General features: G+C 39.8%; 1 protein-coding gene across 4 annotated transcripts; it reads right to left on the minus strand.

Moving 5' to 3' along the window:
- Positions 1-1,937: 1,937 nt before the first annotated feature.
- LOC137382697 (chemokine XC receptor 1-like) lies at positions 1,938-15,426 on the minus strand. 4 transcript variants are annotated; one of them, XM_068055005.1, is made up of 3 exons: positions 15,326-15,426; positions 8,960-9,049; positions 1,938-7,745 (listed from the first exon to the last, which is right to left on the minus strand). In XM_068055005.1, exon 3 carries the CDS (start codon positions 7,721-7,723, stop codon positions 6,632-6,634), a length of 1,092 nt encoding a protein of 363 aa, XP_067911106.1. In that variant the 5' UTR covers positions 7,724-7,745; positions 8,960-9,049; positions 15,326-15,426; the 3' UTR covers positions 1,938-6,631. The 4 variants fall into 4 exon arrangements, with proteins under 4 accessions (XP_067911106.1, XP_067911102.1, XP_067911091.1 ...); XM_068055001.1 differs by lacking the exon at positions 8,960-9,049; XM_068054990.1 differs by lacking the exons at positions 8,960-9,049; positions 15,326-15,426 and adding an exon at positions 15,083-15,122.
- Between the last annotated feature and the right edge of the window lie 614 nt (positions 15,427-16,040).

Consider the following 16,040-nt stretch of genomic DNA (forward strand, 5'->3'; position numbering starts at 1 on the left):
ATTAAACTAGAGTGTTTGCAACCTCAGCATCCTATTTGACCCTGAGCTGTGCCTCTGACCCCATATCCTCTCCATCACAAGCAGACTGCCTATTTGCACCTCTGTAACATCATCTGTCTCTGTCTTTGCTTCAGGCCATCTGCTATTGAAGCCCTGATGCATGCTTTTGTTACCTCCAGACTAGACTATTGTACAGCTCTCCTGGCTGTTCTCCCAATTTCCATCCTCCATAAACTTGAGCTTATCTAAAACTTTGCTGCTTTATTTTTACCTGCATCAAGGCACGCTCAGTCATTGCCCCTGTGCTCACTGACCTACATGACTCCTGGTCCACCAATGCCTCAATGTAAAAATTCTCTACCTCACATTCAAATCCATCTATGATCTCTCTTCGCCCTATTTCTGTAATGTCCTACAGCACTACAAACAACTGGGAACTACGTTCTTCCTCCAACTCTGGACTCTAGTGCATCCACCATTCCCTTTATGCCACAATTGGTGGATGTGCCTGCAGTCTTCTTTAGTGCTAAGCTCTGGAATTTCCTCCCTTAACATTTCTGTCTCTTCACCTACCTCATCTCCTTTAAAACACTCTTTACAACCTACCTCTCTGACCAAGTTTTGGTCACCTGCCTGATGACTTCCTCTTCCTTCTTTTGAGGTCTTTTGATAACGCTCCTGTGCAGTGCCTTGGGACATTTTACTAGACTATGGTGCTATATAAATGCATTGTTGTTATTGTTGTTGGTGAGATATTATGATGTGTAAATGAATGAGGTAAGGTACAGGTAAAGAGACAATGGAATAATTAATGAAAGAATACATACAGTTAATGAGATAACATGCAGTTTGATGTGTCATGGTCCTGTAATTTTTTTTTCTCTGGGGAATATGCGGTTTGCCTTTAAGGCTGGCAAAGGATCAGTACTGCTTTAAGAACCAGCAAGCCTCAGGTGTTAGAGAAAATGCATTTTCACTTACCGTTGATACAACCATTCAGAGACTGCGATTCAAAGGGTGCATTCTCGTTACCATGGATACAGCCGCTTGAATTGAGCAACACGTGATACATTTATTACAATTCAATTTTGAACTGGCTTTTTAGTTGAAGACAGTCTGTTCTAACAGAGAACATAGACAGACAGCTGTGGTGTTAGCACCTAAAAAAAAGAGCTCTCAGCCATTTAAATTGAAGGAAAAGAATTTAAGTCTGTTTAATTATCTCTCAAAATTCTAAAAAAATTTCAAGCCAAAACAGAGATCTCTGATAATTTGAACTGAAGAAAGGGAAGTTAGACTGTGACAATCTTTTATCCCTCAAAAACGCTATAGTCAGATTGATTCTATTGAAAGTGTTCACAAGTTTTTGTTGAAATCCATCGCTGAAGAAGGAAAGCATCACTTACTGCTGGAATTAGACTACGGACTGTTCTACTGTGGAAGAACCTTTTTTCCCCATCAGATGGCTGTGAGGACTTCAAGCAACATTGGACTGTAAATTTGCAAGGACTCTAATTTTTTTCTATTTTAAATGTTGTTTATATCTTCATAGTGTTTAAGAATTTAGTTTTTCGAATTAAACAGTTAATTTGTTGATTTAAAGACACCTGGTTTGGTTAGCCTCATTCGGGGGTTAATAGATGGTACAATTTGGCTGGGTCTTTCTTTAACTTGGAAAGTTTAAAATGATATGTTAGGCAATCTGTGGAGGGATGGGATTGAATTAACAGTGCGTTTCTCCCACCACAATCAGAATCGTATATTTTGATTGGGGGCTTTGACTGGAGCGGTCAGTCGTAACAGATGAAATACTGTCTAATTAATGAGGTAATGACAAGTTATGACAAGTGCCATGTGCTGTTGAATAAGTTAACGTAGAGTTAATGAGATCATGTACAGCTTAATGACATAATGCAATTAATAAGATAATAAATGGCTCAATCAAAATATCACTTTAATGATAATGACAATATACAATTAATTAAATAACAAGTTAATGTGGTAATGGTAATTGATAATGTACATTTTAATGACAGGTTAATGAGAAAACGTACAGTTAGTGAGATAATGAACAGTAATGAGACAGTAAATGCTTAATGAAATACCGCACAGTTAAGAAAACGCAGCCGAATGATGTAACATGCAGATAATGCAACAAGAAAAAGTTAATCTGTAGTTTAATAAGATAAAGTGCACTTTAATGAGATAACAATGTGACACTGAAGCATCACCCTTAATTACCTTCTCAAGTCTCTAGATTGGGGCTTGAACTCACAATCATGTTGACACCTTTCGAACGTTGGTGTAATATATGTTAAAATAATACTATTGAGATAAACTCAGCTTTCAAAGGACTAAATTGACAGGATAGCAAGGCTTGCAATTATGGATTAAAATTTAGAAGAATGAGTGTGCTATAGACAATAAAAGATTGTTTAACATTCCAGTGATTTTTTGCACCTGCTGCTGCTATGACAACTCTATTTATTTGAATTAAGCAGCGATCTTTGCTGGGTTAGGGAGGACTTTGCAATGGGTGGGATGAGATAGATCCAATCTAGAGTCAGAATGGGGGAAGTGAAAGACAGTAGACTGCAGAACAGAAGGCTCTGCCAGCTAGATGACAGAATGTAAGGAGTTATTCTGTTTAAATGAAGTCAGACGTGAGAAAGCACACAGCGTTCATTATAATATGAAGACAAGTGGTGTTGATTGAAGTAGATGTGGCTCTCTGTGTTTACCTGCTGTGAAGTGATGCAGCTTGATGATTTATATCAACTCATCTAAACTAAGCATTTGTTCACATTCAAACATGCAAATGACTCAAAATCCAGTACGGATCACAAGGGAATGCTACTGTTAGACCCCTTGATTTTGCTATTGTACATGGATTGGTAGGGAGGTTAATGTAGTACCTGTATTCAAAAAGGGCAGCAAATCAGAAAGGGGGGCAATCGTAGGCTTGTTAGCTTAATCTCAGTTCGTAGGAGGTCCTGTAGCTTGAAAACAGCAGCAGGATGTCACAGCAGGTAAGTGAGAGAACGGATGCCCCAAAATGGAGGTGCACCCTCTGCAACTTTTAAAATGTGAAATACAAAATGGCCTTTGCAGCCGAGCCAGAATTGTTGGGGGGGGGGGGGGTGGGTGGGAGGGAGACCCTCCACAGGATGGCCTGTGGCTACTGCTGAACCCAGGCAGGTAGGGAGGGCCTCTAAGCCTGCATGGAGCACTGCCCTCCTCCCTGGGTCTGCTGCCAGAAGGCCACATTCAGGCAGCTAAACTGTCCCCCTCCGCCTGCTGGTACCTGGAGGCCAAAGGGATGGGGCAGGAGAACTGGCACACAGGCTCATGGTCTGAATTTCCACTTCCACCTGCCTCTGTTCCCAACGGGGCTATAAATCCAGCCCTAGGTGTTATTAGAGACTCGCAATATGGCTTCTGGAAAAGAAAGTTATGTCTCACCAACCTAGTTGAATTTTCTGAGATGGTACTAGGTTGGTGGACAAAGGTAGCCCTGCAATATAGAGTCCTGTGGAATAGGAGGGCAGATCCTGGATTAGGTAGGGAATTGGTTGAGCTCTTGCAAATATTGGCTGTTTCTAATGGAAGTGGCTCTGTGTGGAGATCAGTTACTAGGAGTCCCACAAGGTTAGGACTGCTGCTCTTCACAATCTATATTAATAATTCAGATGATTGTGTGGATACTATCTGCAAGTTGGCAAATGCAAGTGTTAGGAATCTTGAGGGATCACGATCTGATCTAGAAACAACAGGCAATGGGCCCATTTCTGGCAGATTTTATTTAATATAGATAAATGCGGTGTCAGACATATGGGTAGGGCTAAATTCAAGCATGTATACACCATGCTTAAAACAGATTTAAAGTGTGCTGAAGGGGAAACGGACCTAAGTTTGTAGTAGATGAGTCTCTGAAGGTGAACGACTTATTGCAAAGGCAAATAGAACACTAGAACCAGGTAATCTAAAACAAAATTAATCAGAATGTCCTTGTACAAGATTCTGGTTAGACCTCATCTGGAATATTCCATCCAGTTTTGGTCCCTTGCATGGTCAATAATGTAGATATGCTGGAAAAGTTTCAAAGGAAGAATTCTAGAATGATCTTTGGTTTAAAAGTATTTAAAATTAAAAGTTATTTTATACTAGACAAGCATAGACTTTGTGTGATTTTAAATATGTCGATGGGACCAGACAGTGTCTGTATTCACAGACCATTTGAACTAAAGGCCGACTCGGGTCTGCAAATGAAACCCGACCCAAGCCCAACAGAACCACATCCGACCCTGAGCCCAACCCGGCCTGAGTCCTTTCAATTTTTCCCGCGCCCGACCTGACTCGACCATCAGCTAACCTACCTTCTGTTTTTCACTTTGTTGCTTATCTGCACAAGCTTAAAACAACTGTAACAAAACCACTTTTCAAGTCCAAAAAGTACATTAACATTGGAGCCACTTACCGGAGGTGGTGATAGAGTGTATCTGACTCGGCCCGACCCGACCCGACCCAAGCCCGAATGCCGGACCCGGAAGTGCGATCCGAACCCGACACATGTCGTCGGGTCCCGTCGGATTTGAGTTGGGTAGCCAGCCTTTAATTTGAATTAGACAGGTTCGGGGAAATAAGGGGCCATACATAGAAGCTATCTAAACTAGGTTAATGTCTGGAGGTTTTAGATTACATAGAGGGCTATTGATACTTGAAATAAATTACCAGCTCATGTAGTGAATGTAACTTCACTGATACAGTTCAAACAGAGCTGGATAAATTCCTTGCAGTGGCGAATATCACAGTGTATAAAAAGTACATCGGAAATTGGGTGGGTAGCTCATAGTCACTGTGATCCCCTGAACTTGTTTTAGTTTAGTTTAGAGATACAGCACTGAAACAGGCCCTTCGGCCCACCGAGTCTGTGCCGACCATCAACCACCCATTTATACTAATCCTACACTAATCCCATATTCCTATCACATCCCCACCTGTCCCTATAATATTTCCCTACCACCTACCTATACTAGGGGCAATTTATAATGGCCAATTAACCTATCAACCTGCAAGTCTTTGGCATGTGGGAGGAAACCGGAGCACCCGGAGGAAACCCACGCAGACACAGGGAGAACTTGCAAACTCCGCACAAGCAGTACCCAGAATCGAACCCGGGTCCCTGGAGCTGTGAGGCTGCGGTGCTAACCACTGCGCCACTGTGTCGCCCCACAGTTTTGATCACTTTAAGGAGTCAGAGAGGAATTTCCCAGATTTTATTTCCCTGAATTGGCCTCAGGTTTTCATAGTTGCATTTTTGCCTCTCTGGGAAGATTACATGACAAGTGGTGGAAGAGAACACTCCGGGGAGTGTGGAGGGAGGGGGTCATGATGCTTAGCTGCACCATGACTGTTTGGGACCAGTTTGTCTTTATGTTTTTCTACATTATCACTCATCAAAAGTATTCTTTCTTTCTGTTCCTCTCTCTTTCTCTCTTTCCACTTACAGGAGTCACTGACCCCTCGGAACCCCCCAAAAAAGGACTTGCATTTATATAGCCCCTTTCAGGAACCAATGGCATCGCAAAGTGCGTTACAGTCAATGAAGTACTGTTGGAATGTAGGAAAACATGGCAGCCAACATGCACACCACAAGTTTCCACAAACAGCAAGGAGATATGCAACTGGATAATCAGTTTTGGTGATGTTGGTTGAGGGATAGATATTGGCCAGGACATTAGCAAACTCTCCTGTTGTTTTTCAAAATTGTACATCCACCTGAGAGGGGAGACCAGCCTTGGTTTAGCATCTACTGCACTGAAGTGGCAGCCTAGATTTTGCTCTCAAGTCTTTGGAGTGGGGCTGGAACCCTCAATTCTCTGATTTAGAAGGCGGAGTGCTACCACTGAACCACAGTTGCCCCTGACCACAAGCAGCTTTCTATGGCTGTCCTAAAATTGTAACCGTTGGATTGGATATAACAAACTGTTAAGGGTTCGATTGGGTAGACCTTGTACTGTAAAAGATTTGAAGGGATGTACCTCAAATTATAAATGGCTAGAGTGAATGATTTTCATAGTGTAAGGGTTTGATTGGATCTACTTCCCTGCAAATAATTAGCATTGGATCTAATGCACTGTAAATGCCTGGATTACACTTATTTTCTTCAATCTCTTCATTCTACCATAGGTGGTCATGTCTTCAGCTTCCTCAGCCCTAAGCTCTGGAATTCCCTCCTTAAACTTCTCTTCCTCTCTACCTTTCTGTCCTCCTTTAAGAAGCTCCTTAAAACCTAGCTCTTTGACCAAGTTTTTGGTCATCTGTCGTGACATTTGCTTATGTGGCTTGATGTCAAATTTTGATGAATAATGCCAGAGAGTTGGGATGCTTTGCTACATTAAAGGCACTATATAAATACATGTTGTTGTTAATGTTGCTATATAAATTCAAGTTGCTGTTGTTATTATTGCGCACTGTAACTGGTTGGATTGGATCTATCTCATTGTAAATGATTGGATTGGAGCGATCCCACACAAAATTAATTGATTGGATTGATCTCACGCTGTAAATGGCTGTATTGAATCTCACTCTATAAATGGCTGGTTCTCTCTTGCACTGGTGTATGAGCAAATTAAACATAACTTGCGCTTAATGCAGAAGAAGCATTGGAATAGTCATGTGAACTGCTCAGCTGATGGCTTCTGTATCTGTATCTTGGTTGTTTATCCCTGTAAGGAAGATATTTGCTCACCATCTGGATTAAATGTTTCCTGAACCTTGTACCCACAAAAGCATAAAAGATGGGATTGAGACAGCAGTGGCAATAAGCAAGGTTCCGAGAAATGAAATACGCATAAATCAGGTGATTGCTTATCTCGCAGGTTAAGAACGCTGGGACCTGGAATTCGATCAAAGACAGCAGGAAGATGACCACATTGTAAGGTGCCCAACACACAAAGAACACCACCACAATACAGAAGATAATTTTCACTGTTTTGTGCTTCTTCCTTGCTTTACGCCTAATGACAGTTGCGAGAATTCTACAATAACAGAACACAATAACACCAAAGGGGATTAAGAAGAACAAGACATTTTGCTGATAACATCCTAACAGTCGCCATATATGTGCACTCTCAGTTGGGTAGTTGCTTCCACAGGTGAGGCTTTGATCCCCACTAACTACAATATCAGAGAAAATTATCTCAGGGACTGTTGCTGCGATACTAATTCCCCAAATGACTAAACTGGCTACCATGGCGTAACAGATCTTCCTGGTTCTGACAGCATACAGAGGATGAACCACTATGAAGTATCGGTCGACAGTCATTAATGTCAGCAGCAGCATCCCACTGTAATAGCCGATGAAGAAAATTGAACTCATTATTTTGCACATGGCTTTGCCAAAGATCCATCCACTTGTATGATCCACAGCCCAGAATGGAAGTGAGAGGGCAAAAAGTAAATCGGAGGTGACCAGATTCAGTATAAAGATGTCTGTTATACTCTTCAGCTTCTCGTATCTCACCAGGATCCACAAAACTAGAGTATTCCCAACCAGGCTAAAAATAAAGAATAGGCTGTACAAGACTGGGGTTAACATGGCACCAAATAAGGTGGGTTCATGATTATCACATAAGTAAACAAATGCATCATCAGTTTCATTATAGTCATAGTATTCATAAATCTGTTCAGGTTCTGCAGTCGACATGGTTGGACTCTTCATACACAGTCTTGTACAATCATTCCTAGATAAGAATGGAAAACAAATCTCTTAACAGCTTCTTCGAGATAAATATTTAAAATGGCTATGAGAAACTCTAATATAGCACGTAGGTGAGGACCTGGAAACAATCATTATTACGGAAGAGGTAGTGTTAGGCAAGCTAATGGAGCTAAGGATTGATAAGTCTCCTGGCCCTGATGGAATGCATCCCAGGGTACTAAAAGAGATGGCGGGAGAAATAGCAGGTGCACTGGCGGTAATTTTCCAAAATTCGCTGGACTCTGGGGTAGTCCCAGCAGATTGGAAAACAGCAGATGTGACGCCACTGTTTAGAAAGGGAGGTAGACAAAAGATAGTGAATTATAGACCGGTTAGCTTAACCTCTGTAGTGGGGAAGATGCTTGAGTCTATTATCAAGGAAGAAATAGCAGGGCATCTCGATAGAAATTGTCCCGTTGGGCAGACGCAGCATGGGTTCATGAAGGGCAGGTCATGCTTGACAAATCTTTTGGAATTCTATGATGACATTACGAGCAAGGTGGACAATGGGGACCCAGTGGATGTGGTGTACCTAGATTTCCAAAAGGCCTTCGACAAGGTGCCGCACAAGAGGCTGCTGCATAAGATAAGGATGCATGGCGTTAGGGGTAAAGTATTAGCATGGATAGAGGATTGGTTGACGAACAGGAAGCAGAGAGTGGGGATAAATGAGTGCTATTCTGGCTGGCAATCAGTCACTAGTGGTGTGCCTCAGGGATCGATGTTGGGACCTCAATTATTTACAATTTATATAGATGATTTGGAGTTCGGGACCACGTGTAGGGTGTCAAAGTTTGCAGATGACACTAAGATGAGTGGCAGAGCAACGTGTGCAGATGACTGTGAAACTTTGCAGAGGAACATAGATACATTGAGTGAGTGGGCAAAGGTCTGGCAGATGGAATACAATGTTAATAAATGTGAAGTCATTCATTTCGGTAGGAGTAACAGTAAAAAGGATTATTACTAGAATGGTAAAAAGTTGCAGCATGCTGCTATGCAGAGGGACCTGGGTGTCCTTGTGCATGATCGCAGAAGGTTGGTCTGCAGGTACAGCAAGTAATTAGGAAGGCAAATGGAATTTTGTCCTTCATTGCTAAAGGGATTGAGTTTAAAAGCAGAGAGGTTATGCTGCAGCTGTATAAGGTACTGGTGAGGCCGCACCTGGAGTACTGTGTGCAGTTTTGGTCTCCTTACTTGAGAAAGGATGTACTGGCACTGGAGAGGGTGCAGAGGAGGTTCACTCGGTTGATTCCAGAGTTGAGGGGGTTGGCTTCTGAGGAGAGACTGAGTAGATTGGGATTATATTCATTGGAATTCAGAAGAATGAGGGGGGATCTTATAGAAACATATAAAATTATGAAGGGAATAGATAAGATACAAGTAGAGAGGATGTTTCCACTGGCAGGTGAAGCTAGGACAAGAGGGCATAGCCTCAAGATTAGAGGGAGCAGATTTAGGACTGAATTAAGAAGGAACTTCTTCACCCAGAGGGTTGTTAATCTATGGAATTCCTTGCCCAGTGAAGTAGTTGACGCTACTTCAGTAAACGTTTTTAAAGCTAAGGTAGATATCTTTTTGAGCAATAAAGGAATTAAGGGATACGGTGAGAGAGCGGGTAAGTGGACCTGAGTCCACGAAAAGATCAGCCTTGATCTTATTGAATGGCGGAGCAGGCTCGAGGGGCCGGACGGCCTACTCCTGCTCCTAGTTCTTATGTTCTTATTATGTTCTAAACTCTGCACCCAAACCCTCTTAAGTACCTCCCGTTATAAAATGTACGGGAAACATTTCCAACTATCTTCCCTTCTAAAGAATGTGTGGAAATCTTGCACATGCACCACTGGTAAATATCTTGCATTCTGAACATCATGTTCAAACCTTGTCAAGTACTTGCCCTTATAAAGTACACACACAACTCTTACAAAATATCTTCCCTTCTGAAGTGCACAAACAAACCTTCCCAAGTATATTCTCTCCTTGTCAACAATTTGACAAGTTTGAGCATGTTTGAACAGGGGAAGAGACTTCAGGAGTGATAATACCATTATAAATTACCAATATCAAGGGGGAAGGTTGGGAAATCACATCAGTGTCATATTGACGTTCTGTGACAATGATTTGCACGTATTTATGAGTTCCCGCCTGTCTCAGGTAGAAATACTGGCGTCCAGGGGCTATCCCTTTCAGAATATCGGGACAGTTCTGTAACCAGCACAAACTCGATGAAGGAAACTGACACTCTCTGTGTACCAATGCTATTTAAAGGTTGTGACCATTGGTTCCATTGTAGCACTCTCACCTCTGAGTTAGAAAAATGATGGGTTCAAATCTCACCCCAGAGACTTCAACATAGGTGGATACTTCAGTGCAGTACTGAAGGAGTGCTGCACAGTTGGAGGTGCCATTGCTTGCATGGGACCAAGGCCCTGTTTGCCCTTTCAGGCGAATGTGAAAGATCCCATCACACAGGAGAAAAAGAGCAGAGTAGTTCTGCCCAGTGCCCTCGCTTACATTTATCCCTCAACCAACACCTTTACCAGATAAACTGGTCATTATCACATGACTGTTTGTGTGGAACCTGAGGTGAGCCATCCTTGGACTAGGGGTGTGAGCTTGCTTGGTCAGTATGTTTCTCACGCAAACTGTTCCTTAGGAATGTGCCATGTCTGGCTGATGAGATAAGAAGAGTGTTGTTGAAGCCTGATGTCTCTTTCTGTTGTTGCGTTGTACCAGCTGCAAGGCCAATGGTGAGATAGATATGTAAACGAAGGATTGAAAATTACTGCATCTTATTCGTTGAGAGCAAGAATTAAATTGTAATATTATTGGTGCTTTAGAATGCAAATTAAGGATTGAAATATTTTTGTAAGATTATTGGTTGCAGAATAGTATAATTGCCACTGTTTGACTGTAATTCTTTAGAACATCGCACTGAGTCTCAATGTGAGCTCTACTGTGTTTGTTCTCCTTGTCCACAAGTTAATAAAGTAGTTTGCGAGTACTCATCCGAGGAAGTTTGATTTATTTTGCTCTAGTTTCTTCCACATTTGCAGGACCTTGCTGTGCAGCCCCTTGGCAACATCATCTGAAGAAATGATGTCAGTCTCCATATACATGCTGATGCTGCGTTTCCTACATTACAACAGTAACTACACTTCAAAGGTACTTCCTTGGCTGTAAAGCACTTTGAGATGTTCTGGAGTTGTGAAATATGCTATATAAATGCAACTTCTTTCTTTCTCCATGCTCTCCTGCTGCTACATTTATGTGTACAAGCAGGGCCATAAGGTATTGGAATTGCTGCATGTATTGATCTGACCATCATATATAGACACACCCCAATAGAGACTAAACTTATTTCTGCAGGCAGTAGAATAAACTATTTTAAATTTGTTCAATACTTGCCAGCCAACAAATTTTATAAAAATATGAAGTATAAATATTTTTGTGAAGCAGAATGAATCCTCAGTTCTGTTAAATCAAGCAAAAAGTTGTTTAAGCAAGTGTTTTTGCAGTAATAATGTTTGTAGTATGCGTAAAATGGTCCAAATCACAGTCACAAATGACTGTGCATTCTGAAACTTTGTCAAATACATTCCCTTCTAAAGCACAAACTAACTTTTCAAGTACCTTCCATTCTAAGGAAAATTTACTATCTTTGCACAGTATCTTCCCTTCTAAAGTTTAGGTACAAATCTTGGAGCAGAAGCAAAGGATATTTATCAGAATGATACTAAAAGTTATGTGGTGAGACTACAGAAGTTGGAATCGTTCACCTTAGAACAGAGAAAGTTAAGGACGATTTAATTGAGGTGTTCAAAATTATGAGGGGTTTTGAAAGAGTAAAAAAAAGGAGAAACAGATAAGTTGATATCCAGAGGAAACAGATTTAAGATAATTGGGTTTGATAGGGTAGACATCGAGAAAATATTTTCACTTATGAGGGAGTCCAAAACTAAAGGCCATAAATATAAGATAGTTACAAATAAATATAACAGGGAATTAAGGAGAAACTTCTTTACCCAGAGAATGGTTAGAATGTGGAACTTGCTACCACATAATTTACTTGAGGTCAATAACATATACATTTAAAGGAAAGCTAGAAGCTAAACACATGAGGGAGAAAGGAATTGAAGGTTTTGCTCATACAGTTAGGTAAAGAAGGGTGGAAGGTTCATGTGGAGCATAAAACACCCGCATGGACCAGTTGGACTGAATGGCCTGTTTCTGTGCTGTAAAATCTATGTAATTGGGAAAAGAACCAGAGTAGAGATGAGGAGAATTTTGTTTCACATATGTGGATCGAATGACGTTTATTTATTTTTTTAGAGATACAGCACTGAAACAGGCCCTTCGGCCCACCGAGTCTTAAGGTGTTCCTGCTGTTAATTTCATCAGGATCATTGCGTTCCCAACCATGCCAGGTTCTTTGGCTATTTCCTGCCTCCCTCCTCATCTGCCCTCCAAATATCAGGGCCTAAGTAACCTCCCTTCTAAAGTACAAACCTTGTCAAGTAACTTCCCTTTGATAATGTTGGAACTGCTGAAGTCTTATAACCGAGAATTGAAAGATTTTCATTTTGCATTTACTCAGCAGAATTTACTCCTCCACTGTGGAATCAGGAAGTGAGCTGTGTTTCTTCAAACAAATAAAACCTTAGATAAACAAGTCTAAGACATCGTTTTTCATAAAACAGCAAAAGAAAATCATTCATACTTACCTGTTTTATTTATAACGAAAGTAATGCGCATTAATATTTGGACAATAAGAGATTGGTGCCATAGCCTCCTTGTATTAAAAACATTAGCAGCAGAAAATGAAGCAAAATCTTCCTTATAATATAGATCATCAGTAGAAAATAATACCATGCCTTCCTTAAACGCAACTGGCACATATAAACCTTGCTGAGTTTCTTTCTAAAATACATAAAAACCTTATGAGCTGGTTGCACACTCAAGGCAGTTGAGTTCAAAAGGGACTTGGGGCTTATAATTCCTAGGGTAAAATTCTGCAGATGGTTCCTAAATTTCTCATTGTAACTTTGGCAGGATTTCACCCACTTGCAGAGTTAAAAATGTGCCCATTGTCTGTGATATTTCACCTGATTTTCTGCTGAAGTTATGGCAGGAGATTGGGAGAACTTTTCCAGAAGTTATAGGTGCTTGTGTCGTTGAAGGTTCATGCCCAGTGTTGGGAAGCTATTGGAAAGCAAATCATGTACTTGAATGCATTAGTACAAGTTATGAAAACACAGAGTCAGATTAGTTTCCTACATGAGAATAGTGACTACACTTCAAAGTACCTAATTGGTTGAAAAGCACTTTTGAACATCGTGAGGTTGTGAAAGGCATCATATGAATGCAAGTCTTTCTTTTGTTAGATGCCAGGAAGTTCATTTTTCAGAGATTTATTAATCTCTAGGACAAGTTGTCAGTCCGTAGATTCACTGCAAGTATTTAAAAGTACATTTGCTTCTAAGGTACAAGTATAAACTTAGTCAAGTAACTGCCCTTCTGAGGTAAATGTACAAACCTTGCCAAGGACTTTCCATTTTAAATTATACATATAAACTGTATCAGGTATTTTCCCTTCAAAGTACATGTATGATCCCTGATAAATACCTTCCTTTCAATAGTATACATCCAAACCATATCACGTACAGGTAAAGTACATGTACAACTCTTGCCATATATGGTACCTTCTACACTACGTATGCAAACTTTGTTATATATGTTCCCTGCTAAATTACACATGCAAATATTGCAATTATCTTTTCTAAAGTACACATACAACACTTAGCAAGTTAATTTCTTTGTACATTTGTTGCCATGTATCTTTCATTCTAAAGTATGTGTAGAAATCTTGCAAAGTAGTTTCCTTTCTAAGGTGCATATACAAATGTTAGATATTTTGCATTGACATAGCACTACAAACTTTGTCACATATCTTTCTTTGTAAAGTACACATAGAAGCTTTATCCAGTGTCTTCCCTTCTAAATTACACACAAAACCTTGTCAAGTTTCTTCTGTTAAAAATAAAAATCTACAAAGCTTATGAAGAATCTTCCTTCTAACATGCATGAACAAACCATAGCAAGTACCTTTGCTTTGAAAGAGCATATGTACAAGCCTTGCTAAGAAAGTTCCAATCTAAAACACAGACACATACCTTGTGAAGCAACTTCTAAACTATTTGTCAATCACCGTGCCTTTTCGAGTATGCATAAAAACATGTCAGGTACTTTCCTTTCCATGTACAAACCCTTCCAAGTACATTCCCCTCTAATGTACACAAATACATTTGCTATGCACCTTCTCTTCTAAAGTACATGTATAAGTTTTGCCCTGTTCCTAAGGTTGTAAAGTACATGTAGATGTACAAACCCTGCCAAGTATCATTCCCTCTAAACTACACGTACCAATCTGGCCAGCTAACTTACTTTCTAAAATGCACTGACACACCTTACCATATACCTTTCTTTCTAAATAATGTATAAACATTACCAAGATCCTTCCCTTCTAAATAACATGTACAAATGTTAAATGTCTTCCTTTCTAACGTACAGCCACAAACTTTGTAAAGTATCTTACTTTCGAATAAATGTAAATGGTATGAAGTATCCTAAATGCCTCAACAAGTATATTTCCTTCTAAAATACATATATAACCCTTGTCAAGTATCATCCTACCTAAAATGAACCTACAAACATTAGCAAGTATCTTCCCTTCTCAGGTCTATGTGCAAATCTTTTCAGTATCTTCCATTCTAGAGTACACAAATAAACATTAAGTATCTTTACTTCTAAAGTACATATGCCAGCCTTGTCAATTATACTCCCTTCTGAAGTACTTGCATAAACCCTGCAAGTAATCTCCTATTGGAAAGAACACATGCAAACAAGATAAAATATCTTCCCTTCTATGCCTACAAACTTTTCAAATACTTCTCTTCTACAACACATATAAACCCCTTCCCAAGTACCTTCACTCCTAAATTACATGTAAAACCTTGCCAGGTTCCTTCAATCATGAAGTAAATGTGTACAGTTATGAAGAATCTTATAAAGTTTACGAAAAAATAGGCCATGTACCTTCCCTCCCAAAGCATACATACAAACCATGCTAAGTACCTTCCCTTTGAAATTGCACAGTTAAGCCTTCAGAGTGTCTTCTCTCCTAAAGAACATGTACACACCTTGCAAAAAACAATCCTTCCAAAATAAACATACAAACTTAATCAAGATAGTTCCCTTCCAAAGTAGAATACACATACAAACTGTGCCAAGCACCTACTTTTCTAAAATACCTGTACAAACCTTGCTAAGTTGCCTACTAAAGAACACATATAAACATTGCCAAGAGCCTTCACTTCAAAAGTGCACACATCGCCATTGGCAAATATCTTCCCTTCTAAATTATACATACAGCCCTGGCTAGCTATCTTTCTTTATAATGTAAAATTTGTCAAATACCTCCACATTTTAAGTAAACAATGAAACATCACCAAATATTGTGATTTCTAAAGTACAGTCAAATGTCTTGCCTTTTAAAATACAAACCTTGTAAAGTATCTTCCCTTCTGTAATACTAAAATTAGTGCACTTTCAATGTGAAACTTCCAAGACTTTCATTATTCATTAGCTCAGCAGGACTCATCCCATTATTGTAGAATCAGGAAATGACTAATTTTTTAGTCAGTGCAATACGACTTTAAAGAACAACTTTCGGCTTTGATGCAGATAAATTAAAGCACAAATAGTTTTACTTTTCCTTGCTTTATTCATATATTTAGTACCTTGTATTAATATTTATGATAAACACTAACAGAATATGGTGCCATATCTTCCTTATATCATACATTAAATGCACAAAGTTACAGTCAAATCTTCCATATAAACAGTGCTACTAGAAAATGACACCTTCTGCCCCCTGCTAATATGTACACTGCGAGCATAAAGTGCTGCCATATCTTCCTTATAATAAATAGTGACTCCAGAAGTTGGAGCCAAATCAGCCTTATAACATGCACAGAGTGCACAGTGACAAGCAGAATGGTAATGAAAGGGGAGTAGACAGCAATAACGAAGGGTGAATAGTTAGTAATGAAAGAGCAAACAGGGAAATGGATGGTATTGAAGATGGTAATGGGTGACAATTAAAAGGAGATAAATGACAATCAAAGAGGAAATGAGTGTCAATAGAGGGGCCAAATAAGGAAATTAATGGTTAAGAAATGGAGAAATTAATGGCAATGAAAAGGGGAGCAAATGGGGA

This window comes from Heterodontus francisci, chromosome 2 (genome assembly GCF_036365525.1).
Source record: "Heterodontus francisci isolate sHetFra1 chromosome 2, sHetFra1.hap1, whole genome shotgun sequence".
Lineage (NCBI taxonomy): Eukaryota > Metazoa > Chordata > Chondrichthyes > Heterodontiformes > Heterodontidae > Heterodontus > Heterodontus francisci.

What these genes read in the sequence shown, in the direction of transcription:
- LOC137382697 (XM_068054990.1), bottom strand. Translation starts at nt 15,111, where the DNA reads ATGTGTTCTTTAGTAGGCAACTTAGCAAG. An exon ending in TTAGTAGGCAACTTAGCAAG is followed by an intron (nt 7,746 to 15,082) that starts GTTTGTACAGGT and finishes ATTCTTATCTAG; the next exon opens with GAATGATTGTACAAGACTGT.